Here is a 25,545-nt window from a genome sequence, read left to right as displayed (position 1 = left end):
GATCTTGTTTTGCAATAAAGTAAACTAGAAGCCAAATATTTTTCTAGTACTAGTTTAAAACATTAGTTCTTAATCCTATTTATAACAGTAAAATCTCAGTTATGATTAGGTGCCATTAATAAATATGCATTTAGTGATTCCTGAATTAGAAAGCACAATTCAATATAGCGGTAGTTGTGTTGGTCTTCAAAGGTTTTAACATAAAGCAGGAGGTGTCAGAATCCAGGCCTCCGGGGGCCGGTCTCCAACATGTTCTCCAACCAACCTGCCACTGAAGCTCCTTATTGGCCGACCCTCGAGGCCTGGAATTTGACACCCCAGTGGAAGACGCGTCTGACCTCACCAACTCTGAGTTAAAATAGCTGTAAATAGGCATCAAACCACTTCTCCTTTAAATTTACCCACATAAATTATCTACTATAAAGCAAAAACGTAAGAAAATTTTTTATATTCAGTCATCTGGAGGCCACAGCAAAACGTTTTTGCTAATAATCCTCTGTTGAGTGAAGGATCCTAACTTTTGTTTCATTTTCTGTTTTCCAGCAGTTTTTTGACTCATCTCATTGAGTGTTGGGATGTTCTAGCCTTACAAGGGATTTTCATTTTGTGCCGAGTAATCACCTAGTCTTAAGACAAACAGAACAGTTTGTTTTACAGCACAGACGGAGACATTTGATACGATTTTTTAGATGTCTGATTGATAAAAACTGAAAATTGAGGAGCGGGAACTTCAGATCAGAAACTAAATCTTTAGAATTAAATGATGCTGAAGATGTCGAGGAGATTCCTCTCAAAGGACAAAACATAGATGCATTTTTTACCAGTTTACCGGCAGGAAACTGGTTTAACTATTTCATTCATCAAAATTGGAGCTAATTCCAAAAAGTTTGTTTTTGAAAAATTCAATCTCCATGTAGTTTTTTTTTAAAACAATGTTCCACCTGGTTGAAACATTTGTGAAACCTTGAACTTTCTGTTTTCTCCAAACTTTTTTTTTTGATATACGGTCAACATCTGGGTAACATTTATTGTCAAATCCAAGATTTCTTACCGATTTTTTTTAACCTTAAATCAAATACAAAATTGTACACAAATGATCTCAGCGACCCTAAGATTCCTGCAAGTATTTCCTTCACACACATATTAAACAAACAAAAAGAAAGTAGTCATTTGCCATTTCTTCTTTATTTCCAGAACAATAAAAATAGTTTAACAAAGACTTCTTCATTCGCTCCATTTAGACTTGTATTTACAGCAGAAAAAAAAAAAAAGATACCCTACTCTATGATGTCCATTTCTACTCCTCTTCCTTTCTACTCCCCCCCTCCCCCTCCTTGCAGGCTTCACAAAGCAAAATAATAAAGTACCAGGGCCTATTGCTGAGTCTTTGACGAGGTATAACAGGCTCTTCAGTGATAGCAGATACACCGTTTTATGCAGACATTGCAAATGCAGGGACTTGTTCCTTTTGTTCAGGGCTGCACAAAAACATTTTGCTCGCACACACACACACACACACACAAAATAGTATGACACGTGCTTTCACTGACTGAAGCAACTTTGGAAGATAAGACACACAAAGACCCATTTTACTATGGAAACACCCCACAGCTGGTACATAGAAAAAAGAAGAAAAAAAAACACAAACAGTGGACACGTTTCTGATGCATTCTTTGTCCAGTGGAGATAAACTGCTGTGTGGAGGGTCCCTGAGGGAAGAGAGATGCTCTGAATGTACAAGCCAGTCTTATCAGACGCACAGGATTAATGGTTGGCGTCAGTAACGGAGCGCCTGTGCTGGATCTTCAGATGAACCTCTTTTATACTGAATGTGCAAGCTGTGGAGCTAAACGGCGTCTCGTACAGTACTTAAAGCACTTTATCAATCTCATGAAGCAAGCAAAGCTCTGGGAAATCCTCAAAAACACTAATATTACGGAGCTCAAATGGGTTTTTATAAATAAATCAGAGGGGAGAGACCGACCCAGAGTGTGGGTTTCTAACGGAGTAAAGAGGAAGAGGCAAAGCTGAAGCTTGTTATTGCAGTTTGTTTGTTTTTTCCTCAAGTTGAGGTTGATTATTTTAGTGGAATTCTTCATCGTCTGAATACAATCACATAAATCAGGGCAGAGTAGCTCACAATCGACAGCAGAGAACAGAGAGACATCTGGGTGGGGTTTCTTTTTTGTGCAACTCATCAGGACAGAGGCAGCAGTAAAGTCTGAACATACCCGAGAAGACAGGGCTCAAAAGCATTTTTCTTTTTCTTTAAAAAGGTGCAAAAATATCGAGCTGCGATTGGTTTGAAATTTGAAAGCAGAAGCAGAAAAATAGACTGAAACAGGAAACCGTGATGTTCGAGTAGATACAGTAGTCCAGAGGTCTGTGTGTGATAGTGGTGGATCTCAGCACCGTCTCTATGGCTGCAGGTTGTATGGGGCGGGGGGGGGTTGGGGTCATGGCTGTCAAAGCTGGTTTCCAGTGCAGAGCAGCAGGCTGGCACAGTGATGAGGGTAATGATGTCTCGGTGTCACATCGGATCACGCAGCAGACACGCGGTCACAGAGCAGGGCCGGACCGCCGGGGCCCCCAAATGCACCCGTTGGGCACAGAGAGTCCAAAGGCCTGGCCTTTAGTGTTCTGGTAGTTCAGAGAGGAACTGCAGCCAGTGCAGAAAGGCTGAAACGAAGCCAGATGCTCACATTTCAAGAGTTCATTCATTTCACGGAGGGAGCAGTTGCTTCGGTGAAGCCACGCGGTCTGCGGAAGAAGAAGTGGATGTTCCGCCATCCGTTTCAGTCACTTTTTAGGCCCAAATTCAAAGGAAGTTCAAGTCTCTTCTTTGCTGGCCATCCGCCTCAGTTCCGGACCGATTGCCAATGTGTGACTACTCCTGTAAAACACAGACAGTTACAGTTAAGACATCTCTCTCACAAAGGCCCAGATGAAGTGCTGTGATTCATCAGTGTTTCACTCCAACACAAACATGAAAACACACCCCAGTGAAAATCCTGATTTGTTTTTTTTTAACATGCTCTTGTGTCCGTCTTCTGTTGATGGAGGACACAAATTAAGCTTGCATTTCTGAGTATTTTTTTATTCAAATTGTGGGAAATGGGGTGAAGATGCAAAGATTCAGTTTAAAAAAACATGACTTTTGTGATGTAGAAAACATAATGGGCCGTTCTGACGCGTCCACTTGCAGATGGATCCGTGTACGTCTTTCATTTCCTCGTCCGAGCCGGAATCAGACTGAAAACTATACGGCTGGAAGGCTCCAATATGGCTCGCCATTTCTGTAGCCTCGCTAAGGTTAGGTTGGGGGTGTGAGGCGCTGTAAGCTAGCGGGAGAGTCTGTAAACAGAGAGCTCTCAGCAATGGGAAGGGGAAGAGGGGGCACCAACAGTCACGCCCACCACTCAGAGGTGAATTTCTGAAGCGCTCCTGCTGCTCTACAGAAACTATGTCCCAGAAGGCCCCCGTTTTTTTTGGCAAAAAAATGGCATAATCACAATTCAAAGACTATTGGGAACGCTTTAACAATAGAGCAAAACATAATCGGAGTGGGACTTTAAGAGAAAAGTGTGAACCAATGAGACTTCCCAAAATAAAAGGTCACTTCTATTGACAAACTCAGTAATCCGGACTGCTTTATATTACTTACGTGTCATTCATTTCTTTTTTTTCTTTTTTCCTTTTCAAATATACATTTCATGATGCAACTGTAGGAATAGTTTAAATTAGTATAATTTTTTCTCTATATTGAATCCATTTTAAAACTTTCCCTAAATTTCATCTATAAAATTGACATTTTTGTCATTATTAGGGTTCCAACCATTTGTCTGTACAGTTTTTTTTAAATACTGAAAACCGTCAGAGAGGATTACGTTTTTTTTTTTGTACATCTTTAGTTGGATCAAAGTTTAACCAAAAGCTCCAAATTCCTTTACAACGGACAAAACTAGGTCTGAAGCTTTTATTGTGTTTCTATTGAGACACCTCAATGATGAGCTCCTATAAACATGTTTCCTCCTAAATCCAGCAGATTTGGATTTAGCTTAATCTCAAAAATGTAAAATATTGCACATTTTTATAAACTTTTGCTAATGTTCTTATTTGCAAGCAGATCAATGCAACTCCTCGTTTGCTTACCTAACATTTAAAGATGCTCCCTTTCATCAGAAAGTTTAAAGGCTTCTTCATCTTGTGGCTTTTAATGGTTCCTTCATTTTCACATATTTAATCCAAAGTTTGGCCTTCAAAGTCTTTTCTACTGACTTAAAAATGTCCAGTAGTCTTTTATTACAAAGAAAAAATAAAATCCGTGAATTTCTCCAGTGTCTTTTGCTCTTGTTGCTCCTTCTTCTCCAGCTAAGGAGGATAAGAAAAAAAAAATCTTCACACACGCACTGGTCTCAGACATCTTCAGTTTCCCGCAGCCACTTGTCAGGAAACCCTGACTTTCACTGCCTTCAAAGTTCATGTATACTGTATATTATGTCTTTAAAAAAGTGTTCATAAATTACTTAACAACAGTCCAAAGATAAAACACCACTTGCATGTTCGTCCTGAAAATGATCAATTTGTGCTTTCTGCAAAAAAAAAAAAAAAAAGGAAAGAAGCAGCAGATTTTTGCCAGAGGTTACTCCTTTAAAGAAAAGTCTGTCCTAATCAGATGTGCAGGCGGATCTGCTTTATCTGTGAAGGCTGGAGATGCCGTTGCCGTTTGTGGCCGGCTCTTCCAGCTCGTCATCCTCAAAGCCGTGAAAGGTGGAAGTGTCGCTCTCTGATGTGGTGCCAAAGAGCTCCTCGGCTCCGGCGAGCGTCCCGTCCTCCTGCTCCTCTCCACGGTCATCTGAAACCAGGCAGCGTGTCAGTGAGGAGGCGACGCTCCAGGGGCAAGAAACAGCACAGGGTTGGGGGTTAAATATGAGGCAGTTTCCACATATTGCTACATGCAGCTTCCAGTTCATTTACCTGAATGTACATCTACTCACTTGTGCGATGGCAGTCTGCGCAGGGGAACCCAGACTTAAGCATTTTCTTGTTGGAGCCCTGGCATTTATTACAGTAGTTGTTGGGAATGCTGGACCCCCCCGGACCCTTCGGACCTTCAAAACACACCCAAATATCAGGGATGACTCTGAGGCGCAGGGTCAGTGAGCGCAGGTATCAGCCTGCTTACGTCTGTGTCTGTCTGTCTGTGGCGTGCTGGGGGAGCGGGACGCCACGGAGCTCCTCTCCCCAACTCTGTCCTCCTCTGCCAAGTGGGAATGGGTGTAGTGGTAACTTAGTCCAGTCCGGTTCCTGTAGCGTTTTGCACAGACTGTAACAAACAAGCATGCCATTATGGCCATCTTTACATGCTTTCTTCAGCAAAACTTCCTGATCCAATGCCAGTCTGAGTCCAATCATGTCGTTAAGCTGGAAAATGACATCTTTATTGACATTTTCTGGCAAAGAGTAAAAGTTTGACATTCCAGCAGTGAAAAAAAGAAAGCAATTTACGAGTGAAGAGAAATGCAGATAAAAACAACAAAATTATTCAGGTAGTTTGAACCTATATTTCAATTTCTTCATTAACATCGACCTGCCAGGGCACTGCAGATGGAAATGAGCCTGTGCCTAAAATCTGGCATATTTACATTTGTTTTTAGCGTCCATTCTCATGCCTTATCCTTTATTAATAAAATAAATAAATGTTCAAATGTTCAATCGGACAGAAAAAAACCCTACAATAAAATAATTAGAAGTACCTGAAGTCGAAGTTTTTGAATTTTGCTTCTGTTTGTATCTGCCTGAAACAAATAGAAAATAAAGACATGAGTTCAATAGTTAACACTTGCAGATTTTTACACTTAATGTAAAACATGCAAAATTACTTGAGGTGATTCAACTGGTTTAAATGGAGGAAATGTGTTTTAAAAACCACTAAAAACTTTCGATTAAGTGTATATAATCTATTAAAAAGAACAAAATAATCCTTTCTTTTTGTTTACAGGCAAATCTTTTTTTCTTTCCCAAAAAGCAAGAAAAGGTGAAAAAACTCAATAAAGTGGTCCTACTTATAAACAACAGCTTCCGATTGAAATATTTTTTATTTATAACCATCCACTGTGGTTCTTCTTCACTGTGGTTGCTGTTCTTTGGAGAGAAGAGGCAGGGATAAATTTAATGCAAATAAAAGCAATAGGGTCATTTAAATAAACAGAACTGGGATAGAACTCAGCTATCACAACCCTTATAAACAAACAAATGAAAGACAAAAAGAAAATAAGGTTTAAAGAAAGAGGATTATTAGGAACACCTCAACTTTTATGTGTAATATTAAAAACAAAAAAAAAAGTAAAGACTTCCCAGAATCCTTTAAAATGTGACGCATAAAAACCCAGATCCTTTTTTAGCTTTAATTAAAGATATATGTAGAGTGTTAGCCATCTGTCTAAAACTAGAATGAAATAGAAGTACGTGTGCTTTAGTGGAAAAAGGATCTGAAGATCACCAGTGAACAGACGCTACACTGAATGAAAAAGAAAAAAAGATGTTTCACCATGGAGTCAAAGTCCAGACTTTCACCTGATTAGAGATTTAAAAAAACATCTTTGCAGGAACCTGCAAACGTCACAGCACTGAAGCAATGCTGCCAAAAACACGTCACTAGAGTGGAACCAAGAAAGTCCCACAGAACACCAAAACCTGAGGTTATTTCTACTGCTGATGCACATCAACTTATACAAAAAAGAAGTATCTGGGTTGTTTTATTGATTGTACCTGTGATGTTAGCCTTCTCAGTTGCCTAAACTTACCATTTTTTGCTATTCTCCTCACTGCGAGAACCGCTTTGTATTGATGCCGATTTTTCGATATAAACGGGAACAGAAATCCACAAAGGCGATCAATTCAATTATTAAAAAATATTAATAAATACGATCTAGCACCTTCAATTATATTTATTGCATGGGGGAGTTTTTGTGCTTTCTAAAGTGCGAATGTGTGCACACACACTAAGCATAGTGGGGGGAAAAAAAAGTAGTAGATGAAAACAGTAATTAGACTAATCCAGACTAATGCTGCTGCTTAGCTTCACTAATTAAAAGCATTTATTGTCTGCGTGTCTTAAAATTGTTCATTTCACAATGTCATCCTCACTGGCCTTTGTCTTTCGTAGCCTAGCAGATTTAGAGAGCAGGCTGTGCAAGGAAATATGATTCATGTTTTTGTATTTTCTTTCTTGCGCTATTTGAAGAGGAGCAACAAAGATGTATAAATGAACTAAAAAGAGCAGCTCTGAAATCTGTTGAATCGTTTAATCTGTCTGTTGATGACATAAATGACAAAGATGTACAGTGGCTAGAAAACACGATGGAAATGATGCAGAGCAAACAAAACTGTAGTTTATTATCTACTATTGTAACATTAGGTTTTGAACGATGGAAGAATTCTGCATCGCTAAAGAAAACGAGTAATAAAAACAACAGAAAAAGATGGCGGGTCTACTTACTGTCACAGACATATGGCTTATCGTCGTCCAGATCTGTCCGCCTGCGCCCCAAACCACGACCCTGAAAGGGGATGGAGACCTAAACATGAGCATTTCAAAAGCGTAGCTTCTGACTGCAGCTAGGGTTGTGGGTACGAACCCTTCCTTTGCCCCGGTGTCTCCTCTTTGGGGTGTCCACCTCGTAATCGTCGTCATCATTGAAGGCATCTTCTGCTGCATCTGCCTCCAGAACCCTCTGGGATTGAGAGACACGGCACACTTTTAGTATTTTAGCAGGATCCGAGTCAAGAAGCCATCACAGTTCTCTGTGGTTATCGAAATGTGACATTTGCATCTGTTTTGGGGAGAAACAACCACATTAGAATTAAATCATTTTTTGAAAAGAAATTGGGTCAAATCCATGAAAATGAAACATTGTTATTTTCTTGTTGAAATGTGACCGATGTTTGTGTTTGCAGCTCCTTAAAAGATCATTTCCACTGAAACTGCCAAAATCAATGTGGTGTGTTTGTGTGAGGAAGAGCGTCCAGAACCAATAAAAGCCTCGAGTTATCACAGCACCATGGGGGGAGGGGGGACTCCACTGCACATGCTGTTACTTGTATCTGACTCTCTGTTGGCTTTTGATCACAGAAAATCATCTAGTTTTAATCTGACAAGATGTTTTCACACATTTAATAAAAAACACAGATTGAAGGGGGAGAACTGCTTGGCTGGATCAGGAACAACAGGATACAAAACAAACCTAAATGTGGAACGGGGTCGCTGCAGTTGGATCTCCTGGGTCTGACTCTTTTGATCGGATCTGGGGGGTTCTGTGGTAGTGTTCTCCATGAACTTGGGTTGGGGGGGTCGCTGATGTGGACATGTCCCCAAAATATCGTTTCCCCACTTCAGGACAAAGCCTGGTCTCTACATTCTATCATTTTATCACTTTTTTATTTATTTATTTTTTTGATGTGTGTGTGTGTGAGTGCGTGTGTTTTTGCGGGGGGGGGGGGGGGGGGGGGGTGTCGCACGGTTCGTCTTGTCATCTTGTTTTTACATTTTATTGTATTTTATGCACAGATCTCAAGATGTCAAGCACAAAAGAAAACTCCTCTTAGAACCTCACGCATTACTGTGTTTATTATGACATTTTTACACGGCGCTGCAAAAGTCCGGCTTAACGAGAAGTAGAAGCTACGTGATCTGATCTGACAAAAAACTAATGTGAGAACCATAAGAACATGAAGAACAGTTTCTGCAGTCTGGACTGAATCACCCTTCAAAGTCGGATGACTGCATTTTGAGTTTGCTTCAGCACTGCAGGAATTTAGTTTTTAAAATTATATTCATGTAAAGGATTTGCTGCAGATCTCTAAATCCTATCCTTTTGTATGATCCGGTTTTATTTTAACAGTTCATGTCAACTGGTTTATTTGCCAGTAAATATGTCAGTTTCTTATTTACTGGACACATAGAACAGACACTAGTTAAACTGATATTGTTCTTTTAGAGTTAACTGTGGAATAAATGGCTTTATGATTTTAGTAAACATGCCAGACTTAAGGTTCAATACTTAATTTGATGTCAATTTAAATGTAAAAAAAATGTATTCGATTTTTTTTATTTGGGTAATTAATTTAAATTTATTTGTTCTGATGTAATTATTTAGTGTACAATATAGCGTAACATTTAATGTGACCTTTGCACTACATTTTACTTGTAAAATCCACATTTTTGTTTATCGTTTTTGACTTGAGAAAATCTACAGAAATCTACAGACACCGCTGTTTTCTGGTTGGCTTATTTTTGTCATTTCTAGGCTGATTAAAAAAAAAAGGTTATAACTGATCTAATTAATCCTCAATCCCTAAGGTGGGTTTAACCTAAAATGCATCTTAACCAGCAGAAACCCAGAATGCATTGTGTTTGGTGACCTCACCTGAATCTCCAGGAGGCTCTCCTCGTCGTGTTTAGAGTTGTTCCTCTTGTCTAGACCTTCGCCTCGTAGCAGAGCCTCTAGTGTCGTACTCTGGTTGGGCAAAGAGTCTCTGGACATGAGGCCCCCATCTACACAGAAAACCCAGAAAAACAGAGTGAAGCAGAGAACCACAAGTTTTTAGTGACTCTCCACGTGGAGCCGTGAGGTTCGTTAGTCGTCATTATGCCTCGACAGCGAGTGAGGCTTTGAAAGCAAAGTTCAGAGTTCACAGATGCCGATTAGATTCCTGCGTGAGTTTTTGTTCAGCAGATGGAAGAAGTCCAGGAGCAATCAGAAAAGATGTGTGTTCCACTACAATGCGCATCGTTACTGTAAATAGGACGATAACATACTATAGAGCAGTTTTCTGGCAAAGTCCCATCTCAACAGCAAACATGACTAAGCATTTCTGCGCCCGTTTGCATGGGAGTGTTCATTTTTCAGGAGTTTAGGGACAGGTTTGTGATGTATGGAAGCTGAACTGCATCCATGAGAACTGGACCAAGTGAGTCAGTGACATTTATTTTGGTTATGTTAAAACATCAACATAAACATTAACATTGACACTGAACAATGTCATTATTATTATTATGTCATAAACATTGGACAAAATTAACCGAAAAAGGTGTCGGGTGAAGCCAAGGCTTATTTCCCTGACCCTGATTATTACAAACATCAGTGAGTGTGAAGACACCCATAGAAAAACGACTTCCTTCCGGTTCCAACAAAATGAAGCCAATTCAGTCGACATTTTAATTGCAATAGGCATGCCGCCATGTTGGAACCAGACGGCGAGAGTGAGCGGTGATTGGTCCGAATCGATCTGAGTCATTGTTTCTATGGCAACCACTCTTGCCAATCAGGAGTGAGCTTGTTGAAACTTCACACTTAAATGTAGGCTCGGAAAAATCTGTCAACTAAACATTTTGAATATTCGATGTGAGACCACAAACGTTTGAGGCATCTGATTGGTCAGTTTCTAACTTGAATAACTTGCTTTACAAAAAAAAAAAAAAACATCATGAAAAAAAATTAAATTAGTAAGAATATACTTCAAAAATGTATTAGACCAAGAATTGTTATTCTGACAAATGTAATGACTGAGTAATAGCTGTTTATTTCTCTGTAGAAGTCTATGGGACTTTAGCCTTTTTGGAGCCAGCGGGTACTTCCTGTTTGGAATGTGAGGGGGGAGGGATCGCTCAGTCCAGTTCTTTGATACAGTACTTACCCCAGCTTGATTCGTTTATGCTGAAATATTCTTAGACACCACACTCCACGTTTCCCCCCAATGCTTTCGGTGTTTGAAGCATAGAACAAAAAGCAAAACTGTGCATGGGATGAGGAACTATTTAGAAACTCCTCTCCCGTCAAGAGCCTCATAATCATCAGGCTGCTATGCAGATTTGCTCACTCTGAAGCCTTCCAACTCCACTGCATCCTGTGTTTTTCCTAAATCTACATCTGCTGGAAATTTATGCAGGAATAAGCGGCTGCGGCCGGAGAACAATGAAAAGTTCAAAGCAGACACAAAAGGCAGGCGTGATGCGAGCCGATCTCAAACCGCACGGCGGCAGCCCCTCACCATTGTGTCTGCGCACGTCGACTTTCACCTCTCCGCGACGAGACAACCCCCCCCCCCCCATACCCCCCTTTTCCATCCCTCCCTCCACCACTCATGGGAGCTGGAGGTGGAGGGGGCTAAAAATAGAGCCAGCATAAGCAGGGAGCTGCTTCTGCATGCAGCCCCAGTCTCTCCAGCACACCATCTCTGAGGCGGAGAAGCAGACTGTGGCTGCAGCCGCAGCTGGATACCTCTGCTATGCCAGCAACAGAAGTGACGGCAGGTCAGATGGGGGCGGGCTTCTGCTCCAGAGTGGTGGGGAGGGTCTTAGCCGGTGCGAACTCGGGGAGTAAACAATACAATGGGATGTTTTAGGGAAACAAAGGCTTAGTTCAAATGCTATCGCTGAATCTCTGTCTTCCCGGACTCCCCGGTCATTGTCGCAAGTTCCTAAAGATTTATCCCAACATGCAATGCAGACATCCACTTCTGGATATTAGAGATTTCTGTCAAAACACAATGAGTTTCCTTCTGGGTTTTCTGAGAAGCTATTGAAAAATGTAAAGCCATAATTTCCTTCCTTTGTGCAATAATCTGTCTTTGCGGCAAGAAAAAGTGCAACAGTTCATAAAATATCAACAGAACAGAAATCTACAGCAGCTCAGAACGCTACCTGCAACACAGAGATGCACAGATGAAAGAGCTCCCAGACAGAGAGGGACTAAACCAATCAGCTAAGACGGTGGTAAATAGGAAAAAAAAAACGAGTGTGAATGTGAGTGAAGTGAGGGGAAAATGTGTTGAGTGAGCCGTTTCAATTGGCAGCCAGAGAAGGCCAAGCTCCATTCCGTAACATTTATTAAATAGCGTCTGCCGCGGCTGGTCTCTGTCTCGCTACTCCCAGCAGCGGTAAATCTAATTACATGTTCTACAAAACAAGTTTAGCAGCCCGGGCAAACACAGCCACATTTCATCTGCTGGAAAATGACTGGCAGCCAGTTCTACTTAGCCCACTCCATGCTTTTAGCCGGATCATCGCCAGCCATCACGTGGTCAACGAGAGGGAGGGAGAGAGGGAGGGAGGGAGGTCAGCGGACAGGTGGAGGCAGAAGGAGCTCACCGAGCTGGAGGCCGTAGATGCCCAGGCGAGGATCTGTGGTGTTGTGCAGCCGCCTCTTCTTTCTCCAGCAGCGGGCGGGGTACGTGTACATCTGCCCCGGAGCACCACCTGTGCAACCACAGTGATCTTAAGTCATAGAAATCATGAACTTATCACTATATTTACTGGAAAGTATTTGAAACAAAGTAAAAAAACAACAACATTTAACTGATTTTATGTTTTAATATAGCAAATTTAACAAATTTAAATTTATGAATATCGCCATTTACATGAAAAAATTCTTAACATTTTACTTTTAAAGTAAAATTAGTTTTAACTTTTGACAGAGTGGAAAGATTTTTTTTTTTTGATCAAAAACTAATAAGAATAAAAATAGCAAGAACAATACGTTTGTTAAAATTCTGCTACTAAAAGATATAAAAAGTAAAGCTACTTTTTAACCACAGAGTAGAAATGAAAACAACATCAAGTCTATATTATGCTCTAATGGGAAAGGAGGTCAATGGACCTCAACATTGATCATTTCTGCGAGTGTTTCGAGTGAGTTTGCCCACCAGGGCTGCGGTGGTGGCGCTCCATCCAAATGTAGCAGTTGTTCTGGGCGACGCCGGTCTGAGAATCCAGGAAAGGCAGGCGGACGCTGCGCTCAGCACACAGGCGGGCATTGTAGCTGCGACACTGCTCAATAGCCTCCTTATAGAACTGGTCACCCAATCTGCATGAAGCAACATTTGCAACATTTCACTGACAGATGCTGCATGATGGAGGATGGAAAATCTACTATTTACTGATCATCATTTGTACAGTCAAGAAACACGACTCGTTTCTGTATGTTGATCCATAGAATCTGACAAATGTACACATCTCAAAGTCTTTTATTTGTCAGAATTTTAAAAGCTACCGTTTGGGTTTCAAGGGCAGTAATGGAGGTAAAGGAGCAGGGATGTCTCTGAAGCTGCTTTACTGATTCCAGGAGGACACGGCAGCTTTCCTGTGTGATGCAACCTCTGTCCTTGACCCGTTATAGGGGCAACAATGGGTCCAAACCCACCACACTTTACCAGGGGGTATTCTGGCTGGATATTGAAATAACCTCAACAGGTCCTTCTAGATGAAAAGGCTCTCGCAGATGGCCAAGCTGTCTCTAAAGAAAAACCTGGCCCCCATATTTAGACGCTTGCATCTAATGAATTCTTATGGTCTTGTAGTTCTTGGATGCTGATAATACGCAACAAGGATAGGATTTTGTTTCTTGTAATGGACAAGTAGAGTCTTTGCTAATGCATGTTCATCCCTGGTTTGCTTTGACTAAATTCACAATCCACTTGTGACCAAGCTGCCAAATTCATAACTTCCAGTTTGAAGCTGGTTTAAAACAAAAGTGACTAAAGCCAGGTTGGCCAAGCAATAACCTAGAAAGGTCTTTTTCTTTTGTTTTAAATACAAGCAAGTCAATTTTGTTAATCTTCAACTTACAAACAGCCCAACCCACGACAACAATGAACAAATACAGTCTGGCTCCAGAATCCAGAAACAAATGAGTTCTTTTTCAAACAGCATTTTTTTTGTCTGCTCCTGATTCACAATTTGAATTTAAAAATACATAGAAATGCAATTTTAACCTGAATTCTCTTCATATGTCCTCCATCATCAGGACAATTTTACCAAGTGTCAAGAGGAAAGTCTTATCAGACAAAGGCAAACATTAGCCATCCCATAATGTTATGACTTCTCATTTCCAATGCCTATAAGTTCTAATTCTTCTTTCTGTTTTGGCTTTTTCCCATCAGGGGTCGCCACAGCGAAACAACCCCTCTTTGGAGGATGGTTAACTTGGCAATGTTTTACGCTGGATGCCCTTCCTGATGCAACCCTCTCAATTTATCCGGGCTTGGGACCGGCACAGAAGCAGAGAAGGGAACAGGGAGCAGCCCGGATTCAAACCCTGGTTTCACGGATGGAAGGCGCCGCAAACCATCACAGGCTAAACTGGCTCCTCCCTATAAGTTCTAAGTAATTCTCCTAAATTATTTAGACATCGATTTTGATGATATTTCCAAGCTCTAAGTTTCTAAAGCCTACTTGTGCATTTCTTTCAGGAAAATTGTTCTTTGTGGATCTTTTCCATTCCTCATATTTTCAAAAAAAAAATATAAAGTTAAAGATAAAACATCGACTACCTTTTTGCATTGGACTGGATAAAACAGACAAATGTGTCCTAATACTTTTAAAGCATGTGGTGTATACTAGTATAACCTCAATTCTTTTTAAAGCCACAACATAGATTAAGGAATTTACAACAATAAACCCTTCTGAACTTGATCTGCTTATAGAGTTTGTATCTGAGAGGATTGTGTAAACAGTAACACATTTACAGCGTTCCTCGACTCTGCCGCTTACCACTAACTCGGTTTGATCCGATTCTAGGGCTCCACTGCTGCTGAATCCGTATTGCACTTTCACAGAATGACAGAGTCTGCGCTCTGATGTGAAGCCGCTTCTCTGATCTGCACACAAGCCAACCCTCACACACTCCAGTTCCACTTTTCTCTGTGCCACGGAGATTCTGGCAATCCCTCGGGGCTTCTGTGTTAATTTTCAGAGGGCAATGGGGGTGGATATTTCACATTCAAGCCCCTCAATCTCTGCCACACGCCTGCTCGGGTAATTAGCATACTAAATTAATCTCGGCAGAGTTCCAAGCACGAGGGCAGGTTCCATTTAGCTTGCTCCAACATAAAGGTAAAACAGTGCAATTCTGTGCAATCTCAGCGTGGTTCTTTGTGTTCGCTTCCATCTGGTGTTCTGTCATGGAGCAAAAACGGAAAATACCAGCTAGCGATCACTGTGGCATGGCGATTATTCACATACAATTAAGAATTCTTCAACATGTTTTATTTAAAAGACAAAGTGATGACATATTAACGAACTGTTGGCTCCAAATCTAACGTGACACAGTCAGAGCTTTGCTCCGTTTACCTCACAAATGGATGTTCTGCACCAAAAACACAGGATCTGAGGTCAGACAGACTGAGGAGTGTGAAGCGTCGCTGTGTGTCAGCGTGACGAAGGCGAACAAGCAATCGCAGGCAGAAATGATTGTGAGTAGGTAGAAGAGCTAAAGGGGAGGGGGGTGAAAGCGGAGGAATGGAGGCAGGGGGGGCAAAACAGCTAACAATAAAGTCATGACTAATAGATGTGGGACTCTTTCCCTGCGTGCTAATCATACCCAGATGGCACTCTTTTATTTAATAATCTGATATTTCCTAATACTGCAAACAGAGCTTCTGCCACCACAAGAAATCCAGACAAGAATGATAAAGAAAAATATGATCAGAATCTTTATATTGGCAACAATTCTGGGGAAGTTTTCGGATAAACATTTGGCCTATAGAGAAAAACGTTTGGCCTATAAAACGCTTGGACCGTGTTAATTGGATTGGCCGTTTCCTGTTCCCCACCGCACAGTCCCATCAGGATAACCTGTGTGGCTTTCTACCATTCCTGAACATCAAGACGCAGCTGTCGGGCTGACATGCATCGGCTTGACTAAAAGTAGAGGTGGTTCCCCGAAATCAAACCTGCGTCAAGAAACTTCTGTGACTCATCAAACCGAGAAAGCCGGTGGTTGTGGGACAGGGTTGAAAAAATGGTTCATGTGGGTTTTGAATCTCTCAGGCCACTTTAAGTCGCAGGTTCACCAGCTAAAGTGAAAAAGACTTGATCACTACAGAAAAAAGAGAGATTCATTATCTGCATTGTGGTCCTCATTCTTTCTTTGGTTCTTCCGTTTTGCTTCTTTAATTGAAATCTGAATGAAGATTCAGTATTTAACCCTACTTTAAACCAGGCGTTTCATTCAACTGCTAAGATTTTACAACAAAACTACACTTTGGTCTTTATTAGGGATTATTCATCAAAGCCACAAGACAACAGAACAAAAAAAACTTTAAGGGAAAAACAACTCAGGAAAACCATGGATCTTTTAATGAAGACAAGCTAATATTGTTATTCTTCTAAAATAAAAATAATAAATATGAAAACATATTGACATATGAAGATTGATAGATAAAATAATTGTGTAATACCACAAACGACCAGTACAAAGCAACACCAGCTCTAAACACCGTAAATAAAGAAATAACACCAAAAGATTTTTAGTTCCAAGAGTTGAATAAAAATAAAATTACAAATAATATACCACCCTAGAGCATCTGTCGCAAATATATAAAGTGGTCCTTTTAACATTGCAGAGTATGTAGCCTCAATTGCTGACTTATAGCCACTTTGAGGTCTTTCCTTATTTTACTGACATATTCATATAAGGTTTCCTCATCAAAGACATCATTTCAACTAAACACTAATCAGAATCTATTTTGTTTACATTTATAGCAACTGCAAAGATTAGCAATTGGGCCTGCACAATAAATAGAAAATGCATCATCATACTGCAAAGATGGTGTAAGCTGCAATAAAAGGTTAGCTTGAAGTCCCACTCCGATCATCTTTTGATCTATTGTCAAAGCGTTCCAAGTAGTCTTTGTAATTAGGATTATGCCGTTTTTAGCCAAAATAAAAAAAAAAACGTGTCATTTTCTAGGACATAGTTTCTGCAGAGCGGCAGGAGTTCATCAGAAATTTGCCTCTTGGTGAGGAAAACAAAGAAGGTCCATGGATCTATTTGTCTACAAGTCGATGCATCAGAATGGAGCAGAGCGGGGAGCTTGTGGCTTTAACGTCACAACTACAAGCTTTTTCAAACTGCTTTTTTTTTTTATCTGTCTTCTCCTGATTCACCAGGATTTAAATAAAGAAATACTCAGAAAGTCAATTTCAATCTTAATTTTCTTCATATATGTCCTCCATCATCACCAAAAACACTTAATTGGAGTGGGTCTTCAAAACTTAAATCTAAGCAGCTAGCAGCTCAACAACTGGGGGGTTTTAATGTCACAAAAGCACAGTGTTGTTCCTTTTTCTTCCCAGCTGCTTTGTAGTGATTACAAACACTGCACGCATGTCAGGAATGTGCAACACGGCCTGATTGTCTTCCAGCTGAGCAGAAAAAAGGTGAGCGTGCGCGGCCGACGCGAGGGCGAGGAGAACAAAAAGTAAATCTTGTGGCTGTAGGGGCCTCTGCTATCAGCATGTTCCTGTCAACAGTTCGCTCTGTCACATGGCTGCGTCCCTAATGTGAGCATGTGTTCACACACATTTCACATGTCTGGCAGCAAAAACAACAAAAAAGGAGTGCATCTGTTGCCACGACAACACATCAGTCTCCGCCCTGAAATGATTAAATAGACGCACGAAACAAACAAACAAAAACAAGTTCTGGTACTTGAGAGGCCTTATGGATGGGAGGGGGGAGTTGAACGTTTGCAGATGCAGAACTGCTTTACAGGAAGTCAAAGCTGCCACTGGGAGGGGGGGCGGGGGGGTGAACAGAATGACTGCATCCTGACAACAACCTCTGATTACACCAATCAGAGCAGCCCTGTCTGGGTGAGGGCAGGAGGAAAACCAGACGGTACACCTCCACATCGGAGTGCAGACATACACCGGGCCTGACTCACACAAACTCTGCTCAACAACTGTGACAAGGAAGCCGACAAATGAGGAAGCGTGGAGCTGATGGGGCATCAGGAGGGTGCTGAAGGGAGATGCTTCCCGCTAGTTCCAGCTGTGGCATTAGCGAGCACAGATATTAATAAAATATTCCTGCACCGTTTTAATCGGCAGATTTGGGAGATTACCGCTGTCCTCCGTTTCAACAGCACACAGACGTGAGCGTGGGGGGGGGGGGGGGAGGGGCTCGTTCGCTCATAGCATCTCTACAACAGTCAAACCACTTTCATTTCCCTAAAGTAAATTCTTATTAATACGAAAAAAAGGTCAAACTGGTCCAAAGGAGCTACATCCAATTAGTGTCAAGTGTGACTAATTATAATCTGACAAACGTGTGAAATGAAGTCAGAAACCCGAGACAGAAGCTAATTATAGCAGATTGAAACACTTCATTAAGTACAGCTTATAGCAAGGAGACTTTCCACAACAAAAATGTGGGAAGATTTCTGACCAAAAGGACGGCAGACGCACACATTGGAGAAGCCGTCCAACAAGGTGACCACAAAACTGACCTGGAGCTTCTCTGACTAAAATCACACAAATGCATAACAATTAGCTATGTTAATTATGCTTAAAGTGTTGGATTAAGAAAAAGCGAACCAAATGAGACACAGGGGTCCTAAAGTGTCAGAGGGGGCCAACGTTTCACCCCACAAAGAGACGCAAAGCAATTAGCATTAGGAAATGGAATGAACTAAAGCAGCTAGGAAAGAGCTAATATGAAAAAACCTTGGATGAAATAAGTGCTTTTACTCAACATCAAGACAGATTGGTTCTGTTGTAGCAATAATATATAAATCTCTCTCTCTATATACATATAATAGAATCATTATACAGAATGTCAAACAAAAATATTTTGAAATCATGTCACATATTTAGTGATTTAAGCTCAACAAAAAGTGGAACTGTCATTTTTAAAATTATGAACTAGTACAATAAAGTCCCACTCCGATCATCTTCCAATCTATTGTCGAAGCGTTCCCACTCGTCTTTTAATTAAGATTCTGCCTTTTTATTAGGCAAAATTCAAAAACCTATGTCATTTTCTAGGACATAGTTTCTGTAGCGAGGCAGTAGTTCAGTTCACCTCTGAGATGTGTGATCTGTTGCCCAGAGGAACCACGTCCCCTTTCCCGTTGCTTAAAGCTCTCCTGCTGGCTTACAGCTCCTCACATTGCCAACCTAACATTATTAGTGCAACAAACATTGTGAGCAATATTGGAGCTTTACAGCTGTACAGTTTTGAGTCAGATGTCTTTAAAAAAATCGTCTACAAGCGGATGCATCAAAAGCGAGCAGACACACACACACACACACATATATATATACATATATGTATACAAATACATACATATGTATACAAATACATACATATGTATACATATATATGTATGTATTATATACATGTATGTATATAATACATACATAATATATGTATATACACACACATATATACAAACACATATATACATATATACACATCTGTACACACATATATACATATACATATATGTATACAAATACATACATATGTACACATATATGTATGTAATAAATATATATGTAATATATACATACATACATTATATATATATATATATATATATATATATATATATATATATATATATATATAAAATTTATTTATTGCCCCTCTCACCCTCCGCGGGTGGTTTCTCCTCCAAGCTCAGGTCCTCTACCAGAGGCCTGGGAGCTTGAGGGTCCTGCGCAGTATCTTAGCTGTTCCTAGCACTGCGCGTTTCTGGACTGAGAGGTCTGAGGTCTTTCCAGGTATCTGTTGTAGCCACTCCTCCAGCTTGGGGGTTACTGCCCCGAGTGCTCCAATTACCACAGGCACCACTGTCACCTTCACTTTCCAGGCTTTCTCCAGTTCTTCTCTGAGTCCCTGGTATTTCTCCAGTGTCTCATGTTCCTTCTTCCTGATGTTTCCGTCGCTTGGCACTGCCACATCCACCACAACGGCTTTCCTCTGTTCTTTATCCACCACTACAATGTCTGGTTGGTTTGCCATTACCATCCTATCAGTCTGGATCTGGAAGTCCCACAGGATCTTTGCCCTCTCATTCTCTACCACCTTCGGAGGTGTTTCCCATTTTGACCTTGGGGTTTCCAGTTCATATTCTGCACACATGTTCCTGTATATTATTCCAGCCACTTGATTGTGGCGCTCCATGTATGCTTTACCTGCCAGCATCTTACATCCTGCAGTTATGTGCTGGATTGTTTCAGGGGCCTCTTTGCACAGCCTACATCTTGGGTCTTGTCTGGTGCTCAGGGCTTGTTCCTGAGCTGCCAGGATGAGCGCTTCAGTACTGTCCTGTAGGCCAGCCCTTTCTAGCCATTGGTAGGACTTCTTGATATCAGCCACTTCAGTTATGGTCCGGTGGTACATCCCATGCAGGGGTTTGTCCTCCCATGAGGATCTGTCCTCCAGCACTGTGTCCTCTGCTCTCCATTGCCTGAGACATTCACTGAGCACACTGTCATTTGGGGCCTTGAGCTTGATGTACTCATGCATCTTGGATGTTTCATCCTGGATAGTGGCTTCTACATTCACTAGTCCTCGGCCTCCTTCCTTGCGGCTAGCATACAGTCTCAGTGTGCTGGATTTGGGATGGAACCCTCCATGCATGGTGAGGAGCTTTCGTGTTTTAACATCCGTGGTCTGTATCTCTTCCTTTGGCCATCTTATTATTCCTGCAGGGTATCTGATAACTGGCAGTGCGTAGCTGTTTATTGCCCGGGCCATATTTTTGCCATTGAGCTGGCTTCTCAGGACTTGCCTTACTCGTTGGAGGTATTTAGCTGTTGCAGCTTTCCTTGTTGCCTGCTCCAGGTTGCCATTTACCTGGGGAATTCCAAGGTACTTGTAACTGTCCTCGATGTCTGTTATTGTTCCTTCTGGGAGTGAGACCCCTCCTGTGTGGACTACCTTGCCTCTCTTTGTCACCATCCGGCTGCATTTCTCGAGCCCGAATGACATCCCAATGTCAGTACTGTAGATCCTGGTGGTGTGGATCAGGGAGTCAATGTCACGCTCGCTCTTAGCATATAGCTTGATGTCATCCATGTAGAGAAGGTGACTGATGTTGGCCCCATTTCTGAGTCGGTATCCATAGCCAGTCTTGTTGATTATTTGGCTGAGGGGGTTCAGACCTATGCAGAACAGCAGTGGGGACAGAGCATCACCTTGGTATATCCCACATTTGATGGACACTTGTGCAAGTGGCTTCCCATTGGCTTCAAGGGTGGTTTTCCACAGCTTCATCGAGTTTCCTATGAAGGCTCTTAGAGTCCTGTTGATGTTGTACAGCTCCAAGCATTCAGTGATCCATGTGTGTGGCATTGAGTCATAGGCCTTCTTGTAATCAATCCAGGCTGTGCACAGGTTGGTGTGTCGTGACTTGCAGTCTTTGGCGACTGTTCTGTCGACCAGGAGTTGGTGTTTGGCTCCTCTGGAGTCTCTACCAATCCCCTTCTGTGTGTTACTCATGAATTGATCCATGTGCCTGTTTATCTTGGTTGCAATGATGCCTGACATGAGCTTCCATGTTGTGGACAGACAGGTTATTGGCCGGTAGTTGGATGGGATTGCACCCTTTGAGGGATCCTTCTGGATCAGGATCGTTCGCCCTTCCGTTAGCCATTCGGGGTGAGTCCCATCTCTAAGCAGCTGGTTCATTTGTGCTGCCAGGCGCTCGTGGAGTGCGGTAAGCTCCTTTAGCCAGTAGGCATGTATCATGTCAGGGCCCGGTGCTGTCCAGTTCTTCATACCTGAGACTCTTTCTTGGATGTCAGCCACTGTGATGGTTACTGGATTCTGTTCAGGGAGGTTGCTATGTTCTTTTCTCAGAGAGACCAGCCACTGGGCATTGCTGTTATGTGCTGTCTCTTTCTCCCATATACTTTTCCAGTACTGTTCAGTTTCCAGCCTTGGTGGGTCTGCTCGGCTGTTTTGACCCTGCCACTGAGCGTACACTTTTGCAGGTTGAGTTGCGAAGAGCCTGTTTATTCGTCTGGCTTCATTGTCTCTTGTGTACCTCTTTAGGCGGCTGCTCAAGGCTAGGAGCCTTTGTTTGGCAGTTTCCAGTGCTTCAGGTATGGACATCTGGCTGTATCTCTTAGGTACTTGCTTTCTCATTGTACCTCTTTGAGCCTCTGTCAGCTTACTCACATCCTTCCAAGTTGCCTTGATTTTGGCCTCTAACCGTTGCTTCCATGGTGGGTACTGTTTTCTTCCATGGTTGCTCTTATAGCCAAGCATCTCAAGGATCACTGCTGCTGAAGTGTAAACCAGTTCATTGGTTTCTGTGATGGTTGTGGTAGGAATTGCCCTCAATGCTTCATTCACAGTTTCCAGTAGACTTTCAGGCGGTACATCACTTAACCGTTGTAGCTGGTGTCGGGGTTGCCTAGTGTTCATTGTAGACATGATCTTGTCTTTCAGGTCAGTTGCTGCCTCGCTCAGTGTAATTGTGGTTGTTGGGGCTGTGTACCCAATCTCAGGGTGGGAGTGTGGTATAACCTCCTCTCTGACCTGTTGTTCTGGCTCTCCCGTGGCACTGTATTGTATTGCTTCAATCTCAAGTTGTGATAGGAGTTGCCGTTTGTGGATGTTAGAGCACTGGGCTAACAGTTGTTTGGCAGTTAGCCCTGATTGTGGGTTTCGAAGCATCCATTCATTCCACATTCTCTGCATGTAACCCCTCTGGGTGGGATTACTTGAGCAGTAGCATTCTAACAGAACCTTTTTCTCACATCTAGTCCATTTCCGTCTTGTTCCAGTAGCCCACTTTCCATCAGGGTGCTCTGGTCCCTCAGCACCTGACGCAGACCTTGTTTGGCCGGGCGACGTCTGAGCCGGCATGACATTTGGTTCATTGTCTCTCATTTTGTGAGGTAGGCGGTAGTGTTAAGGGTCTTGCCCAAGGACCCTCACTGGGTGATGTTAATTGCCCGTCATTGTTATAGTAATTGCCCCATTTCCATTGTCATGGTAATTGCCCCATTTTTCATTGCCATTAATTGTTCATTCCGCCCTGGGAATCGAACCCGGGTTTCCTGTATGACAGTCCTGCACCTTACCAAACGAGCTACCCAGCTCGTTCGTACGTACGTACGTACGTACAAGCTCTTTTTCCAACAGCATTGTTTTTGTCTACTCATCAGAGAGGGGCTTTGTAAAGGGCAATATTTTGGTTGTAAAAATTATACAAGAAATTACTTTAAGTGAAAACCAAGTCACGGATTTGATCAATCGAAACTGATTTTCAAAGTAAAAGCTGATTTAAAGGGTCTATACCATGCTATTAAGCCTTTTTCAGTAAACGATTTCCATGTGTATGATTATATATGACCTTTGGCACACAAAAGAATGAATGTCTTAAATCAAATATTGGTTATTTTCCCGAGTTGTTTTCATACCCGGAAGTAAGACGACTGGATCTCTGAGGCTCCGGCTTTCGCTCCCTGGGACGTCTGTCATTTCATGACGTCAACATTTGTGCGTCTCGCCCGTGAAAACAAACAACATCCAAACTTTTGCAAAGAGGGATTTGCATATTGTGCATATATAAGCGTTTTTGCTAAACACCACTACCTCTGCGGGGAAAGAGGGTGTAGACTCTGGTGCAGACTCCTGGAAGGGGCGGTTCCTCACTTGTCCACGTCAAATCGTGAGAACCCGCTCCTTTTTGTGAGCTGGGAGGGGCTCAGAGCTCGGGTTTTTAGAGGAATAGTCAGAAATGCGTGAACGGAGCAAAATATCACCTTTGGGGTTTCTTGTTGTGAGTTATGCACATTATAATACGCTAAGCTTAAAAAATTGATTTTGCATGGCACAGACCCTTTAATATTGATTCTAAGTGTAGAAAAAAGAACCAGCTGTTATGTTTAGCTAATTCTCCGCATATATAGCTATTGTACTAAACACAACAGAGTACAAAGAGGAGTAGTGCAACCAAAAATTGGCAAAACAGCTCAAAATAAACGCTGCTTAATAGCAAAGAAATGCAAGATGGAATAAATATTTTTTTTAAGTATGATAAAAGAGAAAGAAAAAAGTTACGTTGCAAGTCATCTGCAACCACGGAACGTTTTTTGGTGACCTCAGCAAAAGAAGGGGGCCTTTCATAGACACGTGCCCCGGCCCTTCCTTTCTGGGAATGCGCCCCTGGGCTTCCACACCTTGCCCAACAGTCCACTGAGGTGGCAGGGCAGCTCCCTGAAGGAGCAGATGGTTCTCCTGCTTGTGCCTCGCACTTCCTCTCTGTCGGAGCATCTCTCTGACAGATGGGGCCCAAAGATCCTGGACCAATCTAATCTCCAGCCCTCCTACACTTAAAGGCGCAGAGGAGCTCCGGCTCCTCGGTCCACATAAAAGCAGCTTTGCTGTGCAGGAACCAACTTAAGCAATACTACTGTGGAAACAATGCAAAAGAACAAAGGAGGGGAAAAAATTCTTGAAGACCTGCTTCAGATTGAAGAATAACAAATATTGCACATATGAGAGCATGCAGTAGCAGCCTAGATTCAGCAGCGGACTCAGATTGCTGTCACTTTTTTGTCCAATTTGCCAGCAAGCATGCATAAAAAGGAAAAAAAAAAAAAGAAAGAAAAAGCCTCTCCCTTTCTTGCTTGCTTCCTTTGCCGGTTCCTGACCACGTCTGCGCTCTGAGCAGCCAAAGTTGACATGTCGACAATTTACACCAAGTCGAATCGACTTTCGGAATGTCAGATGATATCCCGCCGCGGTGGCCGGCCGAGCACCAACAAAATCGCCTTTTAATTATTCGGTGCATCGCAGACACGTTGTCGACAGTATTTTTTTTTTTAATAAATTGCACAGCCTCGGAGAGACGACAGTCTCTGTGGGCTAAAGCGAGCGAGGTAAGCGTCCCCCTCCGGTGCCCTGAAACCGTCAGCAGCCCAGCTCAAAATTTCAAGTCCAAATGTTCAGACCAGGAGAAATAATGAACTGTACGAAGCTACTTTGCTATGAAAGAAGTAGGAAAAATGATTTTTGGACAGCCTCGCCTGCCATATGCACACGGCTTGGAATGACATGCACGCGCGGCCGCTTTCAACACTCGAAAGTAACACCTGGCAATTATGTCCATGTTTAAAATTACTTACGCTTTTAGTGGATTCTGAATGACAGCCGCCATTTTGCTACAATGTAACGCAATATCGGCGTCCTGCAGTTCTGAGGGAAACCTATGGCACGAGCCAATCACAGCGCGGGGTAAATTCGTGAACCAATGGGCGGACAGGACAGGCGGATGGGGCGTGGCTTGATGTGGTAAACTGTCAAAATCATTTTATAGGGTTTTCCCTTGTTTTCGTATTGTTCCCAACTAAATGTCAATACCTTTAAAGCAGCAGCAGCACATTATCGTATATGTTTGAAGTGAACTTATTTTACAATGAAAATAAATAAATTGCACAAAATGGGTGCTTAATTTGATATTGAAATAGGGACATATCATTTATTTCAGTAAGTGCATAAATATTCGAGCTGAAGGTGCAGTGTTGAACACAAGCTTATAACACATAGACATGCACACATATTCCTCCCACATACAGAAAAGGGCTGTACTTTAAAGTGGTATGATATAAGTAGTTACACACACACACACACACACACACACACACCCACACACACACACACACACACACACACATGCCCTCACACTAAAAACACGTAGGCAGTTCTAGATTAGGTTTTGACTTCCATGTGCCACCCC

General features: G+C 42.1%; 1 protein-coding gene and 1 long non-coding RNA gene across 4 annotated transcripts; one reads left to right on the top strand and one right to left on the bottom strand.

Annotated features, from left to right (window-relative positions):
* Positions 1-1,166: 1,166 nt before the first annotated feature.
* Positions 1,167-25,032, bottom strand: LOC101170315 (zinc finger protein DPF3-like). Of its 3 annotated transcripts, XM_011490428.3 has the most exons (11): positions 24,935-25,032; positions 12,706-12,866; positions 12,152-12,259; positions 9,429-9,556; positions 7,641-7,736; positions 7,502-7,562; positions 5,757-5,798; positions 5,186-5,326; positions 4,998-5,111; positions 4,153-4,855; positions 1,167-2,893 (listed from the first exon to the last, which is right to left on the bottom strand). In XM_011490428.3, exons 1-10 carry the CDS (start codon positions 24,964-24,966, stop codon positions 4,695-4,697), a joined length of 1,044 nt encoding a protein of 347 aa, XP_011488730.1. In that variant the 5' UTR covers positions 24,967-25,032; the 3' UTR covers positions 1,167-2,893; positions 4,153-4,694. The 3 variants fall into 3 exon arrangements, with proteins under 3 accessions (XP_011488730.1, XP_020569311.1, XP_011488731.1); XM_020713652.2 differs by lacking the exon at positions 1,167-2,893 and having other exon boundaries at positions 4,692-4,890; XM_011490429.3 differs by lacking the exon at positions 1,167-2,893 and having other exon boundaries at positions 4,742-4,855; positions 4,978-5,111.
* Positions 14,028-14,470, top strand: LOC110017511. The gene is made up of 2 exons (XR_002292928.1): positions 14,028-14,164; positions 14,251-14,470. It is a non-coding gene; the product is annotated as an uncharacterized LOC110017511 (long non-coding RNA).
* Positions 25,033-25,545: the final 513 nt, after the last annotated feature.

This window comes from Oryzias latipes, chromosome 22 (assembly GCF_002234675.1).
Source record: "Oryzias latipes chromosome 22, ASM223467v1".
Lineage (NCBI taxonomy): Eukaryota > Metazoa > Chordata > Actinopteri > Beloniformes > Adrianichthyidae > Oryzias > Oryzias latipes.
The sequence above is the reverse complement of the archived record's forward strand: the minus strand, read 5'-3'. Positions and strand labels throughout refer to the sequence as shown.

Excerpts from the sequence above, each read along its gene's own strand:
- LOC101170315 (XM_011490428.3), bottom strand. The coding sequence starts at position 24,966 with ATGGCGGCTGTCATTCAGAATCCACTAAAAGC. Across the intron at positions 12,260-12,705 it reads GCGCCACCACCGCAGCCCTG|GTGGTGCTCCGGGGCAGATG; the intron begins GTGGGCAAACTC and ends GTGGTTGCACAG. Across the intron at positions 5,799-7,501 it reads TAAGCCATATGTCTGTGACA|GCAGATACAAACAGAAGCAA; the intron begins GTAAGTAGACCC and ends TATTTGTTTCAG.